Source organism: Homalodisca vitripennis, chromosome 4, assembly GCF_021130785.1.
Source record: "Homalodisca vitripennis isolate AUS2020 chromosome 4, UT_GWSS_2.1, whole genome shotgun sequence".
Taxonomy (NCBI): domain Eukaryota; kingdom Metazoa; phylum Arthropoda; class Insecta; order Hemiptera; family Cicadellidae; genus Homalodisca; species Homalodisca vitripennis.
This window is the reverse complement of record NC_060210.1, coordinates 42,495,993-42,519,304: the sequence shown is the minus strand read 5'-3', so window position 1 is coordinate 42,519,304 and position 23,312 is coordinate 42,495,993. Positions and strand designations below refer to the sequence as shown.

The 23,312-nt window shown below is 32.7% G+C and overlaps 2 protein-coding genes across 2 annotated transcripts; one reads left to right on the top strand and one right to left on the bottom strand.

The window, feature by feature from the left end:
• The first annotated feature begins 3,050 nt into the window (after positions 1 to 3,050).
• LOC124360994 (jerky protein homolog-like) lies at positions 3,051 to 4,622 on the top strand. The gene has a single exon (XM_046815032.1). It carries the CDS (start codon positions 3,051 to 3,053, stop codon positions 4,620 to 4,622), a length of 1,572 nt encoding a protein of 523 aa, XP_046670988.1.
• A 183-nt stretch (positions 4,623 to 4,805) lies between these two features.
• LOC124360993 (facilitated trehalose transporter Tret1-like) lies at positions 4,806 to 21,335 on the bottom strand. Its single transcript, XM_046815031.1, has 7 exons — positions 21,316 to 21,335; positions 18,773 to 18,843; positions 17,209 to 17,558; positions 16,855 to 17,130; positions 15,396 to 15,707; positions 13,764 to 13,872; positions 4,806 to 6,350 (listed from the first exon to the last, which is right to left on the bottom strand). The coding sequence occupies exons 1-7, from the start codon at positions 21,333 to 21,335 to the stop codon at positions 6,025 to 6,027; spliced, it is 1,464 nt and encodes a 487-aa protein (XP_046670987.1). The 3' UTR covers positions 4,806 to 6,024.
• Between the last annotated feature and the right edge of the window lie 1,977 nt (positions 21,336 to 23,312).

Below are 23,312 nucleotides of genomic sequence, written 5' to 3'. Positions count from 1 at the left end.
TTTTACACTTTTTTACTATCGTTTATTGTTTTAAAACTGTTTATAGTTGCGGTTAATACATTTGGCAATGCTATAACATTTGGATTTTTCTCATTTTCAACTTTTGTTGGGGTTTTCTTTATGTACTTCTGTGTTCCTGAAACTAAAAATAAAACCCATATTGAAATACAGGGTTCTCTTCAGAGTGGTTTATGGTATGGTTTTGGTAAATAACTGCATTGTCATGATTTGAAATACAGAGTTCTCTTCAGAGTGGTTTATGGTATGGTTTTGGTAAATAACTGCATTGTCATGATTTGAAAGAAAAGTCTGAAACAAAAAGTTGAAATTAATAGTGTGATTAATTATTTGTTAGTGTTTATTTCAAAATTTAAAGAATGTAAGTCATATTTCAGAGCTTCCCCCTTGTAATTGACGTTTAAAAGCCAAGTACTTGCCTTTGATCTAGTCTGTTGTTATACTATTAATATTACAGATTTTTATGAATACACAATAAACAGCACAGTACATATAGTTGATTGAAAGTAAGTATATTACATTCCTCAAAAATATGTGTTACCCTGTCAAATTTTCTTAGATGATGAATATTTCTAATTGCAAATTGTGTGTGTGCATGCGCATGAGTGTGTGTGTGTTATAATAGGGTTCTCTTATAACTTTGCTATTTACCTTGGTTTATAGCAGCTACAATTATCCCAAATGAAGTTGTCATAGGCAAACTCTATAACATTATTTTATCCTCTTTCTTTATCATTCATTTTTTTAAATATTTATAATGTTTATTAACACATTACACAATATTGCTTAATTTGGGATTTTCAGTTTCCTCCTTCATATGAATTCTATTTGTATATCTATGTTCCTTAAAACTACAAAATAAGTCATTGGATGAAGTGCGAACTTGCATTCAACTTTGTATCAAACCAGTGACCATCATGAGACTGCAGTTTCAATTTCATCACTTATATAAGATAGATATCTCTTTCATTGCAAGAGATAAAAAATTATTTTATACTTTTAAGTTTTAAGTGAAAAAACTGATTTAGTATTTGTCACAGTTCATCAAGTTAATATAATACAAAATTTATAGTTAATATTTAACAAAGTTTATGAATTAATATAGCTTAGTGAATGAATACTCATAGTGTATGTTGTATGTTGTCTTGTATAAATAAGGTGTTTTTACAATGTAATATTAAACATATTCCTAATTCTTTAATAGTTAAGTAGCAGAATTTAAATTCTTTCAAGATTTTGGCAATAGTTAGTTTTATTCTTTTAACAATATTTTTAATATATTATTCAGATTTTTCATGCATTTTATTTCATTGAACAATGCCTAGTCTTTGTACTTAGTGTGGTGCAATAGTACATAAGCTAGTGTAAAATCTAAGAGTGAATGTATCAATAATTCTAGTTTTTGCATACAATGTTACTTGGCCCCCAAGCAACACGGCACTGTCTCTAGTCTCAGGGCAATGTAGAGAGAAAGCCTGTATAAGTTCTTTTAGCAAATGTGTTACTCTTTTACCATCAAGTGTCTTTACATCTTAGACCTAATTATAGTAGGTGGTCAATTACCAGTTTGTTTTATTGATAGATTAGGTTGAGGTTGATGGGCAACTGCAAAGGGTTTTTTATTGGCTTTGTATTTTTCACTTATTATGTGATTATTTTCTGTCAGGTCTTAAATAAATCAATTGTGTTGTGTTCTCATAACTGTGTACTTCAAGAATATTATTGGTTTGTTATATGTGTATCCCTTTTTATACAGTCCATACATTACATAATACTACATTACTTAGCAGAAATGGTAATAGCTTCTCAGCCACTGGTTATACACAGATTTTGTCTTATTTTTTTTCTGTGCAGTATTATTTTATATAATGGCAACAGTACTTATACTTCAAATATTAGGATAGTTTATAATATAGTAAATAAGTGAAAATTGTAAGTTTAAGGTTAAAATTTTTTATTTAGTATTTTGACTCAGTGTTATAAACCCTGCTGTGTGATCATATTATTAGTATATATTATGGTATGTGATAATACACACGGTTGTATGCCATTTTATGAAGTCTATAAATATAGTTGTTTTCTTATTCTTGTAATATTGTAATATTTTTCAATAAATGTTGTTATTATATCTACTGGGTATTTATTTCATTATAAAACATTTCTTTATTAATAATATGTTAAAATGCAAACATAATTTTGCAAAATAATAAAAAATATACTAGTTAATACTATTACAAACAAAATGCTCACATATTATAGTGGTTTTCAGATGATTTTGTTTTCTAACCAACAAAGTAAAAAAAGTAAGTTAAAATTAACATTTCCAAAAAAAAAAAAAAAAAAAAAAAAAAAAAAAAAAAAAAAAAAAAAAAAAAAAAAAAAACGTTTACATACAGACAGAATACCAAAAACTTCATCTATACTTAAAAATGAGTTTACTATAACTATAGGAATGAACCCTAAAAAATATCCGACAAGAATTCTGAAACACCCTGTGTATATACAGTAGAGTCCCGCCAATCCGAACTAATTGGGACCGAACCTTGTTCGGATTGACGGGAAATTCGGACTAGGCGGATTTTTGTTAAATAGTACCATTTATCAACTTTCAAGTGCAATTTACGTGGTTTTAAAACAATTAAATGCATACAATAATCAAATGCAATAAACAATAGTAAGTACGTATTAAACGTAATAATAATATTACAGCTTCCTGTCTTTGTACGGTAACATCGCGTGGTCGAAACTGAGTGCCATTGTTTGTGCGTAATGAATCTAGTAGAAGCCACCTGTCTGTGGTGGGCGGGGCGAGTTGGTCGGTGACCTTGAAACAGTGTGGCGCGCAAAACTATTGGACTGCCACTACCTCACCCCTATCCCCTCCACCACCCACCCCGGTGACGAGTGGCGAGACGACAGTTTAGTGCAATCTTCCATACGCGCAGCACGTGCTCTTACTGTGTATTCTGTAGTTTGTGGTTTGCAGTTTTGTTTGTTCTTTGCTCTGCTCTGTGCGTATATCCGATATCATTATGGCTAGTAAACGTAAACACAACTCGTGTACGTTAAAAGAAAAACTCGAAGTTCTCAAAAGACTAGACAATGGTGAAAGTGCTACTCAACTTTCAATTGAATTTGGTGTCGGTAAAGCGACGATCAGTGACTGGAAAAAGAAGCGGGCAAAAATCGAACAATTTTGCTCTGTTACAAGTGAAAACACTCTAGAAAAACGTCAAACTACTACTGTGTCATCGTATGACAAACTCGATGAAGCACTTTACTTGTGGTTTTCTCAAGAGAGACAAAAAGGCATTCCCATTACCGGCCCTCTTATTAAAGAAAAGGCGCTTCTACTAAACATCCTTATGGGAGGCGATCCGTCATTTTCGGCTAGTTGCGGTTTTTTAGATCGGTGGAAAAAAAGGCACGGTATCAGGCAACTGACTGTAACTGGCGAAAAGATGTCTGCAGACAGCAACGCAGCCGCAGAGTATCTTCAGGAGTTCAAAGAAATTACATCCTCCTACTCACCCCAGCAAGTGTACAACGCTGATGAAACGGGGCTAAATTTCAAAGCGTTGCCAACAAAGAGCCTAGCTTCAAGAGAAGAAAAGTCCGCTCCAGGATTTAAAATGGATAAGCAACGACTAACCGTATTAGCATGCAGCAACGCTTCCGCCACCAATAAGATACCTTTGATGGTTATCGGTAAATCCAAAAAACCTCGATGTTTTAAAAACATGAATATGAACGCTCTGCCGGTTTACTATAAAAACCAAAAGAAAGCTTGGATGGATCGTGCTTTGTTTCAAGAATGGTTTGAGAAACAATTTGTGCCCAACGTGAGAGCCTACAATGAAGAAAATGGACTGCCTGATAGAGCGTTGTTACTCATAGATAACGCTCCGTCCCATCCGGATGACTTAGAGCTGGTTATTGGTGATATAAAAGCCATTTTTCTACCACCGAACGTTACTTCGATCATACAACCAATGGACCAAGGAGTTCTACAAGCGTTGAAGCAAAATTATCGGAAAAAGCTGCTCCGAAGCCTGCTTGAGGAAAATGAAGACCTCACAATTCTCCAAAAGCTTAAGAAAATCACGATCAAAGATGTAATTTTCTGGGTGGCAGAGGCTTGGGAGAACACAAGCGTAGGAGCTCTGCAGAAATCTTGGAAAAATCTTTGGCCTGATCTGCAGTTTGTTGAAGAGGTTGTTCCACCGGTAAATGAATGCGAACTTCTTCCTCTTGTAAAAAAAATACCGGGATGCGAAAATGTAGAGAAGGAGTGTGTTGATGAGTGGACGGCTGTAGATGACAAAGGCTTCGAGGAGTACACAGACGAAGACATCGTGGCACAGGTGCAAGGAGTCCCAGCTGATGACTCATGTAGCAGTGAGGATGAGGGAGACGCCCAAACTACCGATATTGTTCCACACAGCGCAGCTGCAAGTGCCTTTGACCTCGCTCTACGCTACGTCGAGCAACATGCCGCTGCTACTCCCAATGACGTAATGTTCATTCGGCGTTGGCGAAACATTGCATCGTCCAGTCGTTTTAGTGTGTTGCGTCAAAAGAAGATCACTGACTTTAGGTCTTAAGAAAGTGTTGGGTTTTGCAGTGTTTTGTTTTACGTTTTTATCCCTTATTGTGTCCAAGTTAAAGTACAAATTATTTGCTAATCCTTGCGTAGGGGTTTGTACATTATAAATACAGTACAGTACAGTACTATGTTTCATTTATTAACAGTATAAATTCCGTACAATGTATGTATCATCTAACGTTTCAAATGTAATTTCAGTTTCTATATGTCAGTAAGTAAATGCTTTGAGAAATAAAACTTACGTTTTACTATAATAACTGGTTTTAATTTATTTTCCTGCCTTTTTAGCAATTTTATATTTTCTCCTAGCCGTGTTCGGATTAGGCGGATTTTCGGATTGGCGGGGTTCGGATCGGCGGGACTCTACTGTAATTTTATTTAAGTGGTTTTAGTTCCTAGGGACCATGATTAGAGAAAATGCAAAAGAAATCTCCTCTTGATTTCTATGAAATCTAGCAAAACCATTTAAAAATTCTGAGGTACTACCTTCTTTTCCAAAGTGGTTTATAGTATAGTACACCCTGAGCAGTCTAGCAGTTTGTGCATTCAAACAAGGCATCAGCCTCTGTATATTAACAAAATCTGCTCAATTAAATCTGTGATAAATAACATCTTTTAAGTATTAGTTTTGTAAATTACATGCCCAAGACAATGACTTTAAAAGGTCCCAATGTAACCAATGCCAAAGTTTTGAACTGCCCGATCAAAAATAAAATTAAGATGATAATTTAATAAAAACTTCTGTGCAAATTCATGTGTTTAGATGAAAATGTTAAAAGTAAAATTGTTATTCATTAATTTTAAAATAAAAAAACTTTGGAAGAAAATACCAAGCCATTTTAAAGAGATTTGGAGATAGCTACATTTAAAGAACAACAAATACTGATTTGATAAGACTATAATGTGGACTCCCAGGTAGTAAGACTTTTACTTGAAAATATGTAGTTATCTATTTGAGTTATTATATGTATTTAAAAACTTCCAAAAAATTCAATCTATCATCTGTTTACCGCCAAGCAGCTGATTTCTGTTAATACATGCAGGAACGTACATAGAAAATACAAATTATGAGTCAAATATTATTTACAAGGACATGATATTTCCTTATGTCACTTATCTACCGTACTTATGTTGTTTTACGACCAATCAATGAAAATATCGTATGGAATAAATTAAAACCATTTCTTGTAAACCTAATTTATTATATATAAAAAAAAAAACAGAAAATGCAGTTTGTCCAATTCACTACAATTACAAATTTATGTTATATCAACAATACTAAATAATTCAAATAACATAGCCAACTGTGATCATTACAATAAATTTTAAATATAGTAACATTATAAAAATATACTAGTACAATAGTTTTATAATTCAAAGTATTAAACAAAATTACAAAACTAGACTGGTTTGAAAAACTCTATACAAATTAACTTAGGCATTTGGTCTGGTATCAAAGATTTATTAAGAAGATCTTGAATCTCTTGGAAACTCATACCTCTGGTATCAGGTATCAAAATCAAGACAAATAAGAACGCAAGTATACAAAATGCAGCAAAAGACCAGAAAAGGTACTGAGCACCAATAATATCGACTAGAAGTGGAAACAGTTTGGTCAGTAGAAAGCTCATGGCCCAACAGCATGAAGAAGTAAGAGCAGATGCGAGGCCTTTTACATTCGGAGGAAACACTTCTGCCATCAACGCCCACGGTAGAGGCCCAAATCCTATGCAAAAGAACATATATTACGGAGAAATGAAATAAAAGTTTGTATAAATGATTCTTTTTAAAATTATGTGGGTAAAGTGTATTTTTGACGATGGAAGGATTGTGAAGGAAACAGGACTTTTCCGGACATTTGCCATCGTTCAGTGAAACAAAAAATCAGTAACACTACGTTTCGAGATCTGCAATATGATCTCTTCTTCAGATAAATAACTTTCAGGTAATACATAATTATAAACTAGGTTGAAATAAACCATACCAAAGCGTTGTGGCACGCCTAAGTCAGGAATCACAACTACCATGTTGTGTGTCAACTTCACTAACTCTAAAACATGCACTTAATAAAAACTATACACAACACTGATAATTAAAACTGAACTACAGAGTGATTGTATAGGTTAGTTATTTACCTGAAGAAGAGATCAGATTGCACAACTTAGATTTGCTAATGTGATACTAATGTTCTAGAATGTAATTTTTCAGATAAAACAAGTTTACTTTGTAATATGTAATTTACTTTCTCTTATTATTTTGTTCATATCTGATTTTGCCTTTTTCCTGATCAAGAAAATACATATACATAAAGATTTCTACATCCCAAAACACAGATTATGTATGCAAATTGGCTGTCAGCTCATAGGCTATTTACAGTGTTGGAAACAAACAGCCAGTTCAAAAGTCAAGTTTAATATTTTACAGAACTCAACTAAAATAATACATGTTTGTGTTAAAATAATACATTTTAAATTATTTTGGTTACTGTTTGAATCCTTTATTCTCATCGTCAATATAAACAAGGGCAAAAGTGTTGCAACATAATTGTTTATAAGAATATATAAATCATGCCTCACCTTTAACTTTTGTCATAAGCTGCAGTTGTAGTCATAAATACATTTACATGTATATTTCTATTTATCACAACATTTAGTAGATCTTTTTTCAAATGGTTTTTAGTCAAGGACGAGGAAATTATTATTTTTTTTTTAATTACAGCAGTTACACCACTTCATTTTGGAGCGACATTATGGATACTTATAGTACACTACTCAAGAGAGTTAAAAACAATTTATAAGATCTTGTAATTTATAGACAATAGACAAACTTCTTTATTAGCATATTCATCAAGAACAGTAATAGAGTCAGAAATTAGATAAACTTGTTTTGAAAAAATAATTTTTGAGTCCGATGATGCATCACATTTGAGAGCGATTGTTGAGTTCCAGTTGAGGCCTCCAGTCTTGGTTCAAGAATTCGTCAATGGTGTAGAAAGGCTGTCCAACAAGCAAGTCATGGAGTGCTTTTTTAAAAGCGTTACCCTGAAGCTCTCTTAATGGTTGTGGTAGATGGTTCCATAGCTTTCGCCCAATGTAGGTTGGTTTCTCCTCGAAAAGTGCTGTGCGGTGTATGGGTAGAGTGTAGCTTGTTGCATAACGTGTGTTGTAGTGATGAAGGTCCTTTCCAGTTTTGAGATTCTTCTGGTGTGCATACATGATAACTTCTTGGATGTATAGCGCAGTAACAGTCATTATCTGGAGTGTCTGGAAGGCATGTCTGCAGCTCTGCCTTGGTTCTAAGTCAGCCAAAACTCGGATGGCTTTTTTCTGTAGGGTAAGAACTCTATTAAGGTTTCCAACTGAGGAGCCACCCCAAACTGCAAGTCCTACCTCATGTGAGTTTCTACTAATGAGTAGTAAGCTGTTTTGGCTGATTCCAAGTTGCTGATCCATTTAATGCGTCGAACAACATATATTCCAGATGCTAATTTTATTGCAGACATTGTTCACTTGCTCAGTCCAGGTTAGGTTTCTGTCCAGAATGACTCCAAGAAATTTTACATGATTTTCAACTGTTACATTGGCGATGCTGGGAGTAGTGTCTCTTTTCTTACTGAAATTAATTTGTATTGTTTTTCGTGGGTTTATAGCCAGGTCATTTGTTTTACAATAATTCAGAGCCTTGTTTAGAGAGGCTGTAGCAGCTGCACAAACACCTTCTGCAGTGAGATTCCTTATCAGGAATGTTGTGTTTAAAAATTTAAAAATGTCCTCATTTTTAAATGAGGACATTCCAGGTCATGTCCCAAACAGTCGAATGCCTTACTATAATCGAGAAGAAGTGCGGAGATGTATTGTCCCTTGTCTATTTGGTCAATAATGTCTTCAATTAGGCTAATTATGGCAGAAATGGTAGATTTTCCTTTTGAGAATCCATGTTGGCAGTCGTTGATTAAATTTAGCTTCTTGAGGTGTGTCATAAGTCTGATGAGGACAACTTTTTCAATAATCTTTGAAAATGTTGAAATCAGGGAGATAGGACGATAATTTTGCACATCATTTGTAGATCCTTTTTTGTGCTTCGGGTATACTTTCGACAACTTTAGTGCAGAGGGAAACTGGCCTAGGCTGAATGATTTGTTTATTATACTTACAAGAGGTGGAGTCAGTTCTTTTTTGCAGTATTTGACAAGCTTAGATGAGTATTCATCCATTCCACTTGACTGTTTTGATTTAAGGGAGTTTATAATATCCCTGACCTCGTAATTGTTTGTTGGTGTAAGAATTAAGGACTCTTGGCAGATTATTTCTGTTCGAAGGTCAGGTGCATTTATGTCATGGTTCCCTATGACCTGTCTATTCTTTTTCAGCGTCAGCTCGGCTACATTAGTAAAATAAGTATTAAAATGTTCAGCTATTTCCTAAGGGCTATCAGTCTCTCTGTTATTAATTTTAATATGCATTTGTGGATATTTTAGTTAGGTTTTCCTCTTTTTTCATTGTTTATAAGGCTCCATAGGGCTTTATTCATGTTATCAGCTGATTTGATGTAGTTTGCATTTGCGTTTTGGTTTAATTGTCTGAGTTTCTTGTCATAATTTTTCTTCCTTTCTACCATGATCTCTTTGTCTTGCACATTTCCTGTTGTTTCATATTTATGTAGAGCCTTTAGAAAGTCAAATTTAAAATTTTCTGCCTCATTGTCATAGGGGAAAGTTCTCTTTTTTCTTTTCTTAATACATTTCTTTTTGGGACAGGCAATGTCAAGAGACGCTTGTAGGATCCCTTGAAAGATATTGTATGCTGCATCTGAGTCACTAGCGAGATGAGTTTGGTCCCAATTTTTATTGTAAAGGATAGATGTAAGAGTATCAAGGTTCCATTTACTGAAACATCTTTTGTAAGCATACTCTGACGAAGTTTTCAATTCATAGCTGTGAATCCTGCAAATTTGTGCAGTGTGGTCAGAGAGTCCGGACTGAATTATGGCTGTGTCGATGTTGTCTTCTGGTAAATTTGTGCATATACAGTCAATTGAGGTCGCAGTATTATGGGTGATGCGGGTGGCTGGTAAAGGCAGTCTTTTGATTTGGTAAGAAGTAAGTTCATCTTCTAAAGTGGTATTATCCACCGTATTCTTCAGTCTGTCTATATTGATGTCACCAATCAGTACAAGCTGTTTGTTGTGTGCTTGTATATGCTCGAGGATGTTTGCTAGAGTATTTACACTTGCCCTTACATTTTCACTTGGTGATCTGTATATTCCGAGAATATGTACAATGTTTTTTCCAGACTCAATAGATATCATTGCTGTTTCACAGCTGAACTGAAGACAGAGGTGGGATATGTCAATTGATTTACAGCTGGGGGCTAACACATCCTTTGCGAATATGGCTACTCCACCTAACTTATGATTTTCTCTGCTATAGTGTGTTATTAAAGAGTACCCTTCAACTGGTGTTAGTTCTAATTCTTCTCTTTTTAAACCGTGTTCTGTAAGGACCACAATAGCTGGATTTGTGTCACGAAGAAGGTGATGAAGTTTATCTAATTTTTTTTCTTAGCCCACAAATATTTTGGTGCAGTATTGTTAAATAGTTTTTGGGGTTGTATTTTATAGCTGTCCAGTTTTGAATTTTGTTTTTTTCTCTGAGGGTTGGATTAACACTTTCACTGCCGACAACGTAATTTGACGTCGCGCAAGGAGTTCTATAGACTGCCGACAACGTCATTTGACGGCGCCGACTTTTACAGTAATAAAAACTCATTTAAACGACTATGAAATTCGGCATTGATAGTCATTCGCTAATTCGATGTTTTTGTTTCTTACTCTATGTATTATAATCTATGAAATGTTGTTGGCAGTCATCTGTAACATCGGAAAAAAAGTGGTTTGTTTACCGCTTCGCGTCGGGCGTCGGCTATTTGTTGTCGTTCTGCTACCGTAGTTCGTCGTCTGCGTCGTTATTGTTTTGCTTGCTATTACGTTTGTTTATGATTGTTTTGTGAGTAAAATACAATGAATCGTAACAGTATTGAAGACAATCAAGTTCTAGAAGAGTTACTCAGATGTTCAAGTGACAGTGAAAGTGATGATTTATTCCAAGATGACACAGATAATGATCCCGATTTTACTACTGATGGACTTCTTGGAGATGCAAGTAAGTTTGTTGACATTGTATTTTTACTCAAATAACAAATATAAGCAAATTAGTAATAAAAACATTTATTCTTGTGTTTTGTAAATAATTGGTTTATTACAGAATTTTTACAGTTTATTGTTTATTTTATTTTATTTATTTTTTATTTTTTATTTTTTATTATTCAAGACTTTCCACACTAAAAAAAATATTTCAGCATAAGTAAATTTTAATTGTAAACATGTGTAGCTATAGTGTTAGTAATGACAATTCTAAATACAGAAAAAAATAATAAAAAATATATTATGCTACAGACTAGTACATGGTGATGTTTTTTGGTCAACTTTTTATTTTTTACAAAAAAAACGTTATGTTTTTAAGTTTTCAACCAAGACTTTCTGTTTGAAAATATTTATGCATGAGCATCTGTGTAGAAAGAGGAAGAACTTAGCTTTAAAAAAATGTAAGTCCTATGGTTTTCTTATAATTAGTTAAAAAATTATATATATTTAAAAATCGTTAAAAATGGGCGGCAGTGTAAGAAAGTTGTCAAAATTAGGAGGCGGCAGTGAAAGTGTTAAAAAAGGTTCCCTTTTTTGGCAGTTCATCTGATGTCCTGGTGTGCTCAAGGATCCTGGGTTAGTGATAGAAGAGAAGGAGATATGCAATTTGGTAGCTTCTTCTATATTTTTTGTGAAAAATTGTTCAAGTGATTCATTTTCTCCTAGTAGTTTGGCAGTCACTGGTGGGCCAATTTGAACGTTGAAAGTATTTGTTATTTGGTTGGAGTGAGAGTCAACTTTACATGCATTTCGATACTTTGCTGCTTGGAGGGAGACACTAAAAACATTTTTCTTCAAGGTTTGTTTTGGTTGTTTAAAGTCCTCCTCCATCTGGTATCGTGTTATGGGATGAGCCTTTATCAGAGAATGATGATTCAGTTTTGTTCTTCTGGTTTGACTGATTCCAGGGGTCAAGGTGTTATTATGAGTTATCTCAGTATTTGTTAAATGGTGATGGTTCAGTTTTTCCTTCAGTTAATAATATCTGTTATCTCTGTGGTAGTAAAAAAAGGTTTGATCTGTGATGTCAGTGTTCTGATCATATCTTCCATGTGCTCTTGTTTTTTATTTATATTTAGGATTTCATATAGCAGAGATGAAAAATTAGCTGTGGATGAATTTGCATTTTCGCTGTTTGGGGTTTGGGTAGAAATACTAAATGATTCAGGCATATTGATAAGGTCACTTTGATTTTCAATTTTTAAATTTAGGTTTTTGATAATTTTTTCTTGATTATCTATCTTTTTTGAGTAGTCATCAATTATACGTCCTAGTTTAGTGTCGTGCTCTTCAAAGATATTTTGACTATTTAGTCGTAGTCGTTTTTCCCTGTCAAGTTGAGCCTGCATTTCTATCAGTTGATTTTGTAAGTTTTCAAGTCTTTCAGTGTATTTATCTTCCCTATTTATCATGTCTTCAATTTTTTCTTCACAGCTGGCAAGTTCTGCTTTCATTCTAAGATTTTGTTCTTTTAAAGAATTATTCTCGTTGAGAAGAACAGAGCCTATTTTTGCAGCCATTTCTAGTTTTTCTTCTTCACTAGTTTCGTTCTCAAAAAAATTGTTTTCCATAAGGCTGTTTTCAAGTTCTTTTACAGAATTGTTCAGGAAGTCAGGATCATTTTTGGTAGTTATATTTGGTACATTTTGAATAGGGGAGCTTGTGTTTGAGTCTGTCTCTTGTGAGAGGTCTTTGCACTTTATACATTTCCAAACTGTAGTCTGTTGATGGTCCCATTTTTTAAGATTTTTTTCCAACACACCCTGGCATCCTGCATGATACCACATACCGCATGGACCTGTACATTTTATTCCTGAGTATTTGACCCCAATGGTACAGACTCCACATGGGTACTTGGCAGGCATTTCAATGTGTGTCAGAGTATTAGGGAACAAACTGTAAATGTTGTTTGTATAAAAAGTTTTCTGGGTTTCTCAGTATGTTGTTTAAAAAATGTAATTTTCTGAGAAGGGTCAAGAGTATAATTATTGTAGTTGATTACAAGGTGTAATCAAATTCCTAGTCAGGTACGAATATCTAGGCTGAGTAGGCGATGGAAGCCAGGCAGCAGTATACAGTGAGGTCAGTTATGTGTATGATTGCAGTGTCAGCAGCAGCCGGTCATCACTCCTAGACTGAGTTGACACACTCACAGCTGTTATTCCAGATGGTGATGAGTTGGAGTGTCTAGTCACCTGTGATTTGGCTATTCCGTGTGACGTCATATGCTTATTGTATGAAGCAAGAATTGGAAATTGTCATTTTTATGAGTAAAGAATAGTTTTGTTATTTTTTTTAAAGATTGTAAGAATTGTCTTATTTCAAGTCTAAAAAATTACTTAAAAATTAGATCTTATAATTTCTGGTGAGTTTAAATTGCTGCCGTTTGTAATTAGGTCAGCTCTTGAATCATCATTCACGCATATTTACTTTGGATTTTATATGCAAAAAATCAATGTCTTTGATATATCTATTAGTGAGTAGACTTACAGATGATCCAGGTTAGTTCAGTGTACAAATTAAGTAACATTTGTTGGATAATTACCACTTGTCACACACTTTTCCTTGAGAGTCACTTCACTAAGACTGTAGTCAGTCAGCCATTTTTTGTTCTTATGTAAATATAACACTCTTAAGAATTACACTGAGACCTTGGAACCACTTGTATTGTACCAATATTATCGTAGTTACTTAATACATTTTAGTGTGAATTTGCAAGAAAACATGTATTAATAAAATTGTCTTAAAGTGAAAAAAGAAAATGTTGAGGATCTTTTGAACATCTTTTAGTCTGAAATAACAACTGCTACACTCTCAAACATCCATACGTTATTAAAATAATCATATTTGACTTATTATTAAGGCATTTAAAAATATAAATATTCCAAAAAATATTTTAATGCATGCAAGACAAGCCAACTTGTACCAAAGCACTTACCAAAGGAATAAATTATAACATATCCAATAAGGCTGATCAGCGGCATCCAACGGAAATTTGATATGTCCTTTCCCTCATCAAGCAGGAAAAAGTACAGCCCCATTAGACCCTGTAATTGTACCTTTTAATAAAGTAAGATGTGCCAGACTTATGGAGTCACTTATATTGTGCTGTAAAATAAAACAAGCAGATTACATTTGTAAATTTAAGTGATACCAGTTTACAAGTTGTACTGTAGTGTAATATACTTGTATAAGAGTAAGAACTTTATTCTGCCAAACAATATTCCACACAAATAATTTTGTAAAACAATGAACATTCTAAAAGTCTTGCTTCGTTCACACTGTTGAGATTTACTCTTCCACCGAATAGAATGATCTTTTACAAAGAAAATAATTTAGTTTATCTTTAACTCCATATCACTTAGTATCCTTATATCTAATTGTAACTTATTGAATAGTCTAATAGCCATCATCATTGGGATTTTGTTGGTTTTAGCTAGTCTAGTTTGTGGTAGGTTGATATTGTTACAACTTTTTGTTTCATAATAAATTGTGAACATTTTTCCTTTAGTTTACTTTATCTAAATTAGCTCGGAGGCAAAGTAGGCATTGTTGTATATATTAAGAGAACAGTGTCAAAGTTTTAAAACGTTTGAAAAGTTCTTTGCAACTATGATATTTATTGACTCCTGCCAATATTCTGACAGCTTTTTTTGGATGTTGAATTCTTCATTTGCATTTGAAGAAGAGTCCCAAACAATCAAACCATAAGTTCAATGACAGTGAAAAAGCCAGAAATAAGATTGTATAAGAGCTTTCTCCTAAAGTTCACCACATAAACGTTTAATTGCAAACAGACTTGTACTAAGTTTACTTTTAACCCCTGCAATTTGCTGATACCATTGTAAATTAGGATCAAAAGTCAAACCTAAAAGATTTTAGAAATATATCTCCAGGTGTCCTATTAGTTTTCTTCCTATTGTTTACACAGAGATGTATCTTTTTCTAATACTACATATTGAGATCTATTTTTTAAGTAAGAGCTAAATACATCTAAAGCTGTCCCCTTAATATTGTAATGTTGTAGTTTTTTATCAGTGAGCCAATTAGGCACTCATGGGGGGCCATTGAATTTGAAAAGAATTGGATCACCTCACTTTATTATACTATATTCCTAAAAATCCACTTAAGTTTAATACATTTTCAAACAAAAAATTTGTATAAAGGATAAAGAATAAAATTAGTAAAATAATTATGTTTAAAAATTTGTTTTATAATAGGGAAAACCATTTCTTTTAAACAGTTGTACTATGCTCTATTGTAACATGTCATAAAATGTGTTCCTGAATTCCTTTAAATTTCACCAGGTTATTCTCACAAATCTTCAAAAGACCTGCAAAAATGGAATTACCCTTTGGCTTGTATCAACTAAGGCATTTATCGTTTTGTGCATCTTCTACCTCTAGTAGTTTAAAATACATTATGACTGACTAGCTATGAGTTGAGATTGAGTTAAAATGTAATAAAACATTATCAATCGCATTTGAAAAGTTATAGTTTGACATGTACAAGTGTTGTCTTAACAATTCGAATGGAATTAGAGTTATTAAATCACCAGATAATGACCTACCAGGAAGAATGACATGCCAAGGCTAGAAACAAGCAGCATTATCTTCAAGCCAAAAACATGGGTGAAAGGCACTGCTGCACATGCAGCCAACAGCAGTATAACCCCGACCAGAGCCGAGGACTCACTGGGATCTAGAGAGAACTGACCAGCCAGCTGGAATATTGTCTGGGAGTAGAAGAGCATGACGTTGATACCACTGAGCTGCTGGAACATTATACACCCACACGAGAGCAGCAGAGCGTTTCGGTTACCTTTTCGAGAGAACAGGTCCATCACTGAACCTTTATTGTTCCTTGCTTCTTCAAGGGATTCCTGAAATAGATTATCTTCAGTTTTTTGTAACTGTATACGTGGTCAGAGACTATTGTTATAATATTGATTAAAATAAATAGTTGTTTTCACATTTTATATAACATGTAATTATGACTTTAATTGTTATAATATTGAAATGTACGAGTAAGTTAAACACTGAATTAAAATTTCAGTTTCATTAATATCATTGTATTTGTATCATGTAGTTTACATTGCTATAGAGACATCACTGATGAGAATGTGATTTTTTTTTGGGATAATTTAACATAATGTAGTTTTGTTTATGGCTTTTTGCGCACAATTTTCCACAGGATAATTGGAATGTCACAAGCATATCCTTTTTGAATGTTACACCAAACACTCCTGACATAAGTGATAGTCATTAAATTTAAAGAATAATGTTTCAAGGCCCTGAATTAGGAGTGTGAAACAGTTTTTTTAAGGACCAATAGAATAACTCGAATTTCTATACAAAAATATATTATATTTAATAAAACAGCTCCATATATTTTAGTAACGGTTGAATTATATTACACCATTGGGGAAAATAAATAAAATCGGAACATTTAGCTTTCTATGTGAGAGTAGTTATGATGTAACATAGTTGAGCTCTATGATATTTTAAAATGGAAATAGGTATATTATTTTAATATTCATTCTAAATTTAAACATTATCGTACATTTTAGCTTTTGCATCACAAACGTACAACGCTTGGAATCTCCAATTTCCGTGTGAATCTAGAATTTATGTAGCCTAATATTTAAAAATTTCCAATTTTCCTTTCCATAAAAGCCTAATTTGGATTATTATAAACTTTTTAAATGAAAAATAGCTAAATTGATCCATCCATTTTGAAGTAATGTGCTAACAATAAAAAAACATTTCAAATTTTCTTTCTTTAAAAAATGTCCTAAAACATGTTTTATATTCTTTTACTGTTTTGTGTACTATACAAGATAATAAACTAAAACTGAGTGACAGTATACAAATTCCAATAAACTACACAAAGAACAGATATAAAAAACTAAATTTACAACAAATAGACACTATTGTGTGGATCTTCAATGCAAACTATGAATTGCTTTGTTAAAGTTTGATTCTTAAATTTGATTAAATGTTTCAAAGCAAGTAAAAACTGAGGTTTACCTTAATTTTTCTAAGTTCCTCAGCAATTTGCTCGTCAGATGCGCCTTTCCTTAGCCACGTTAAATTATTGTAGGCCTTTTGATCATAGTGGTGCTGAAGATGGAAATATGGTGACTCCGGTATCCATGGACTACAAATGAAGAAGATAACAGGAGCCACACAGGATACCCACACAAGTGACCAGTATGAGACGTACGGCCCAACCAAATACTCTAATAAAAGACCTGCTGTGAAGAACACGTTGAAAAGAGACACCAGAGCACTTCGTACCTCATCCTGCAAAGCATATTTTCATTAAGTTTCTGCACACATTAGTACATGGGTTTTAAAGATTAAAATATTCTTCAAGTTTACCTGAGCTATTTCAGCCAAGTAGAGTGGTACTGTTGTAAAGATGATGCCACCACCCACGCCTGCTACAACCCGTGCCACACACAGTTCCCAGACTGTCTCTGCGTGGTAGAGCACTGCCCAAGACATGAGACCCATCGCTACTGCAACTACCATCACAGGCCGCCTCCCAACCAAGTCCACTAGATAACCTCCTACAAATGGTCCAAACATCGACCCCAAGGCTATAAGAGACCCAACCCATGAGGCCTGATCAGTGTTAATGTGCAGCCAGGAATCTGGGGCTCGTAGTTTTGGAATGGCTGGGGAAGTCCAACTGTATAGACTGCCGGTTGCAAAAACTCCAATGTTTACTGAAATTAAGAAAAGGTTCAAACTTAAAATATTTTGTAAATAACTGTTGCAAGTTAATGGAAAAACATTGACATGAAAAAATGTATATTTGTAGTCAATATACTAATAAAAGTAATGCAAAATTACTTGGATTGTAAAATCTTTCACTTAAGAGTCTTATTATGTCTCTCGAAAGTCTCCTTTTTAACTTTTTTATCAGTGATATATTGAAACGTACATTTAGATGTATATCACTAAAAGACAAAACAATGTATAATTTTCCATGTTGCCTTACTAAAAGTTTGTATTTATATATTGCACTACATTAAAATAAGAAACATATCCAACATTTTAGATTTGGACTGATACATATAACATTGGAGGAATATTTTGGAAGAGTATATTATTACTAGCATTTTGAATTACAACATTTACTGCAAAATATTGTTGCTTAAATATTGTGTAATATATTCACTCCTTCAAATTTTGTGTAAAAATACGGTTGGTACAAATTTCACTGCTGCCTTATTTAATTGTTCTCCCAGTATGAGAAAATATACAATGAAATAAATAAAACAACTATGTAACTAAGACGTAATAACTAAGACAAACATTGCCTATACTTTGCCATTAGTATCACAGACTTTCAAGTTCTCATTATTGCTCTATAACAATAGCATGTTTACATGTAACCTCACAGATTTGACACTTTAGGACATCTTCATCATAATGGCTTAAAAAGGTTGTAGCAAAAATATTTTTGGACATTTCGTCATCCCAAAAATGGAGTGGCGTAAGTGCTGAGCACAATTTTTCAGGAGGGTAAAACAATTACGCCTCATTGTTAACTTTTTTCATGAGCAACAATTGTACGAGTTTGAATTAATGTATATTTTCATTCATAAATAGTCATTACATCTAATGGGTACCTTTGTTCTGATAGTTTTAAGTCAAGGCCAGAAAAAATAACATTTAAACTTACATAATTTATACCACTTGATGTTTCAAATAACGATTTGTGCTGTTTGTCACTAATAATATAATGAATAAAGACAATAGTTACACTAAAAACAAACATAATATTCAATAATAGTTAGGAATGGTTACATAAAGAAAAAACTTTGTTACTTTATACTAGAGTCTTCATTGAACAATCAAATAGTTACGTAGAACCAAAATATTTTTGTATGAACACAAAACAAACTTTTTTACGAATATCCCATTGTAATCTTACCTAAAACTGATGTCAAATAAATGTTGAACTGGCTTATTGACTGTGTTATTCTCTCATCAGCTGTCTTCACTCTAAAATCAAATTATTGGATTAGTTAACTTAGTTAAAACTCAATAAAGTGCAATAATAAAATAATAACTTACAATATTTTATCAAATTAAATCTTTGATACATAGTTCATTTACACTTTTGCAGCAGTTAATGCTTTGGTAAGTATATAATTTATTAGTAAATACATTTTTGCTAATAAATCACTTCATCTTGATAAAATCCCCCTAGCAATGTTAGGGGGATTTTATAAAAATAGGTAGAAAAATGCACACAAGCTTGTAGAACACAAACACAATTACCTTTCAGGAGCGTGCCAGATGAAATTTTCAGGTTTGAGATCAGTGTATTTCATGAAGCAGAGATATGTTCTAATTAACATGATTTACACAGTGCGCTGTTAGTAATTTTTAACTGCTGGAATAATTCTTTCTACTTAGATTCATTGTCATTTAAAGGCTGTGAATGGTGATGACTCTGTTAATAGATCATAATTCTTTTTTATCAATGGATAGTCAAATTTTCTAGTTTCTAGCCTGAGAGAAACATGTCGATGAAACAAGCAATGGACATTTAATTACTGCCGAAGATGATCATCATTGCAAACTTGTAAACAATTTGATCCAAAATGATCAGTGAATAACCTAAACATATTGTGAACTATATTGAACATCTAAGAGATATATTGGCTTCATTATTTAACAAATAGATACCATAAAATCTGTGAACAATGGGAACCACGCGATTTATTTTACAGTTGAAAACATACAGCAAACAAATTTAGTAGTGTAACAAAGGAAACAACTCCCTTTTAAATGTTTTGATATTGAATGAGTCAAGCATCCATCATTAGGAAGATTAAAAACAAAGTGCTGAATATCGAAATACATTTTCCTCAGTTGAGAAATTTCGAAATACAATCACACACTATATAACTTTGAGTGTTTTAGGATGCTCACCGAATTCAAGTAACTGGTTTTCTGGAATAAGGTGCAATGACAAACTCTCAAACAACTCTGACAACAAAATCTTGCAATATGATAAAGCTCATCCATATACCTAACATGTAATAGAAGAGGCTCTGTCATATTTGAACTAATTTCACACCTTCTTTATTCTCCTCATCTTATACCTTGCTAAGTTAATTTTTCTCTCTATTCCTGAGGTGAAGGCAGCTGCTATGTCCAGGGAGAAAAGTTGAAAGAATTTTTCAATTACTAAATAAATAAAACTTGTCATTCATTGGGAAAACATGTTGGTTTTAATTTGACTGTAGAATATATGTACTGAAGCTAAGAACTGTACTTAATCATGCTATTTGCAAATCTTGAGTTTAGCTCCATTTCACCTTCTCCTCAGTACTGTGTTTAAAATCTGACACTGTCACAGACTTGACTTGAAATCAACCCTTCTTATAACAGCTACGCTACATACTATTTCTACACGTAACATAGCTATTATGGGAAATAATTCAATGTGAATGTTAAGTTCAGCTCCATTTCACACTTATGGTCCACACACTCTTAGCTTGCTGTACAAAGTGACACTAATTCAAAATTTATAGCCCACAAAATGCAGGTTATTAGTTTCTAATTGTTTGTATGTTCACTGTATCGAATATAAAGATAATAACATCTTTTATTTGAATTAAAAACTAAATACTCTACCAAATTTAATGTATTAACAAAACGGTAACTTTAAGTTACCAACATTTGAATGTGGACTTCAATTGTTTAATAATACAATTTACTGTTTTGAATTTTTAAACTCAACATTGTATTAGGTAAAAATACATTTATTTCAAAAGATCTCCTCACACCACTGCAAAACTGTACATGCCAGGCACAATATTGCAAAAAGCAATGGAACTTGGATAATTCAAAGCCCAAGAGATCAACAGAAATTCAAATTATACACACTTGATTGATATTGTACAGGGATGTCAAGGGATCAGGAGAAAGGTTAAAAGAATAAAAAATTCTTTGTTTGAACATTATTATTGACGATGGAAGGATTGTGAAGGAAACAGGATTTTTACAGACATTTGCTATCATTTCAAATATGTTAATTATGCAATGACAGAAAATCCCTAATGTTAAATTACTATGTACTCAGTCTTACCATAGTTCTCAAAAACAGGAACTAAACAGGTTTTGAATATTGAACTTGTTTTTCAAAACAAGTAGAGTTCCTTTGTGATGTGAAACACATAAAGTACTACTTATACAAAACTGATAACAATACACCTTAAACTTATTATGACATAAAGTAACCGAACTGAAATGAATATACAAGTACAGTACTAACAAATCTTTGTCACATAGATCCCAGACTGTTGATTAATCTAACTTAGGTTCCTCTTTAAATAAAAATAATGCAATCAAAAAATATATAACATTGCTTTTATGTCCTGATTAGTGCAATAAAAATGTAGCATCTTACATTATTATGGTTTCCTAATATTGTTATAAAGTGAACAGTACAGAATGTTTTACCTGATGATGGCAGCAGACATGATGATGTGTAAAGACTCTAAAGCCAATGCAACTCGACTTGACTAATGTCCTATTGATCACATATAGACAGGAGCACAATTGGTTGGCTCTTGTGTGAACAGAACTCGCTTCTTACAATACAAAACCAAAATAACTGAATAACCAACCTATTTTACTTACTTTCTTCTTTTACATTACTGTCCCAGGGATTTAACTTTTTTTATTTCTTAAAGTTATCATACATACTTGTTAATTAAACTGCCTAGTAATTTAATTTAGCAAACATTAATTAAAAGGTAAATTTGTCAGTGAAGGTAATTTTAAATTTTCACAACGTTTTGCCTTATTAGCTTGTAAGCAAAACTAAACAGAGGTAATTTTTAAGAGATTTTCATTATTTATTGTGAATTAATTTACAATCAAGTATATTTTAAGCATAAATTTGCTTGAATTCTATTTTAAGTTCCGTGGACAAGAACATAGCAAATACTCAATATATCGAAGTTTGTAGAGATGACATGACTATATGCCAAGTGAAAACCACAATTGCAACCTAGTAGTCAACTCATTCTCAAAGTTGTTTAATTCTAGAACAACAAAAACCTTGCTAGACTTTGGACAAAGAACACCAACTATTGGCATATTATCTATTGTAACATCTATTTTATACTATTGTTACACCACATTATCTAGTGTTACAATTAATAACAGTTTGTTATGTCCTAGATATTTCATATTGTTAGCAATGATAGTACACCAACAATATTTTAGTTAGTCCAAAAAGTCTAACACTCAGTAACCTTGAAACAGCTCAAATGGTACTATTCTTCTTTAATCTCAACTACAGAATGGTTTATTAGCCCAGCGTAAAGAAATACTAGGAAATTTCTAATGGATACTGTTACTGTAAAAGACGCTTGCCAAAACATTGGATTTATGTCAGTCACTTTACTATACAGAGTGATTAGTCTCCCTCACCTGCTAAAGTTTACAGGTAGAAAACCCTAAAGGAATATTTTAGGTCAATAGTGCCAATTTTGTGGCATTAAAAATATGTAGTTTTCCGTCCTGACATGAGTACTCCCCCAACTCAAAATTTTAAATTCAATCCCTCTTTTGTGTTACAGTTTTTTGGAAAAGTTATATAAAACAGGAATTTTGATATAAAGCGAGTGTCTGAATCTTTTTCTGTTTTTAGTATTAATAAAGTTAAAATTGAACCAATTTACTTTTTTATAAATCCAATTTAAATATTCCAAAAAAATAAAATGTTAATGTAAATGCCCAGCTTTGCAGACTTTATCAATATAAAAAATAAGCGATAAACTCTTAACATGCCCAAGAAGTGTTGAAGCTGAAAACCAGTAAATACTCTTGTAAAGTATAAAATTTTAAGAAAATCACCAGAAAAACTTTTTCATGTAATCTTGTAATTATTTCTCCAACTACAAAAATTCAAACCTAATATTAAAAAAAAGGTTTTCCAATAATGTTAAAATGTCTCTTTTGATCAATTTGATCTTCTAATTTTTAGAAATTACTCTTTCCAACCCCTCCATCACCATGTATATGATACTAACCCCCTCCACCTCCCCTCCCCTGCACATGATAGTTTCTTTCTTCAGGTGTGATGGTCATTACATCTGTTTACAGTTCATTATACCCATTTTAACACAACAAAATGCAAAAAAACTCATCATAGGAGGATGTTTTGTAACCTCTCACCTGCATACATAAAGAGGAGAGGAAGTTAAAGACTATACTAAGAGTCTGGCTGCTGAATAAGTCTCAACTTACTGGACAAACTTCTTTAATGTAGAAACTTCCAATGAATAATCTCTTCCTAGGTTGATTCTTGCCTGGCTGTTTTCCAATGCTCATAATTCTTTTACTTATTACAATGTTTATATTTTTATTTCTTAAATGCATTTTGATCAATTACTATTCTCAATAAAATTTTTAATTAAATACATTTTTTAATATCTATTGTATTTCAA

Coding starts and splice junctions, on each gene's coding strand:
- LOC124360994 (XM_046815032.1), top strand. CDS start 3,051: ATGGCTAGTAAACGTAAACACAACTCGTGTACGTTAAAAGAAAAACTC.
- LOC124360993 (XM_046815031.1), bottom strand. CDS start 21,335: ATGTCTGCTGCCATCATCAG. Junction 18,844..21,315: donor ATGTCTGCTGCCATCATCAG/GTAAAACATTCT, acceptor ATTTGATTTTAG/AGTGAAGACAGCTGATGAGA. Junction 15,708..16,854: donor AGGAACTTAGAAAAATTAAG/GTAAACCTCAGT, acceptor AATCTATTTCAG/GAATCCCTTGAAGAAGCAAG.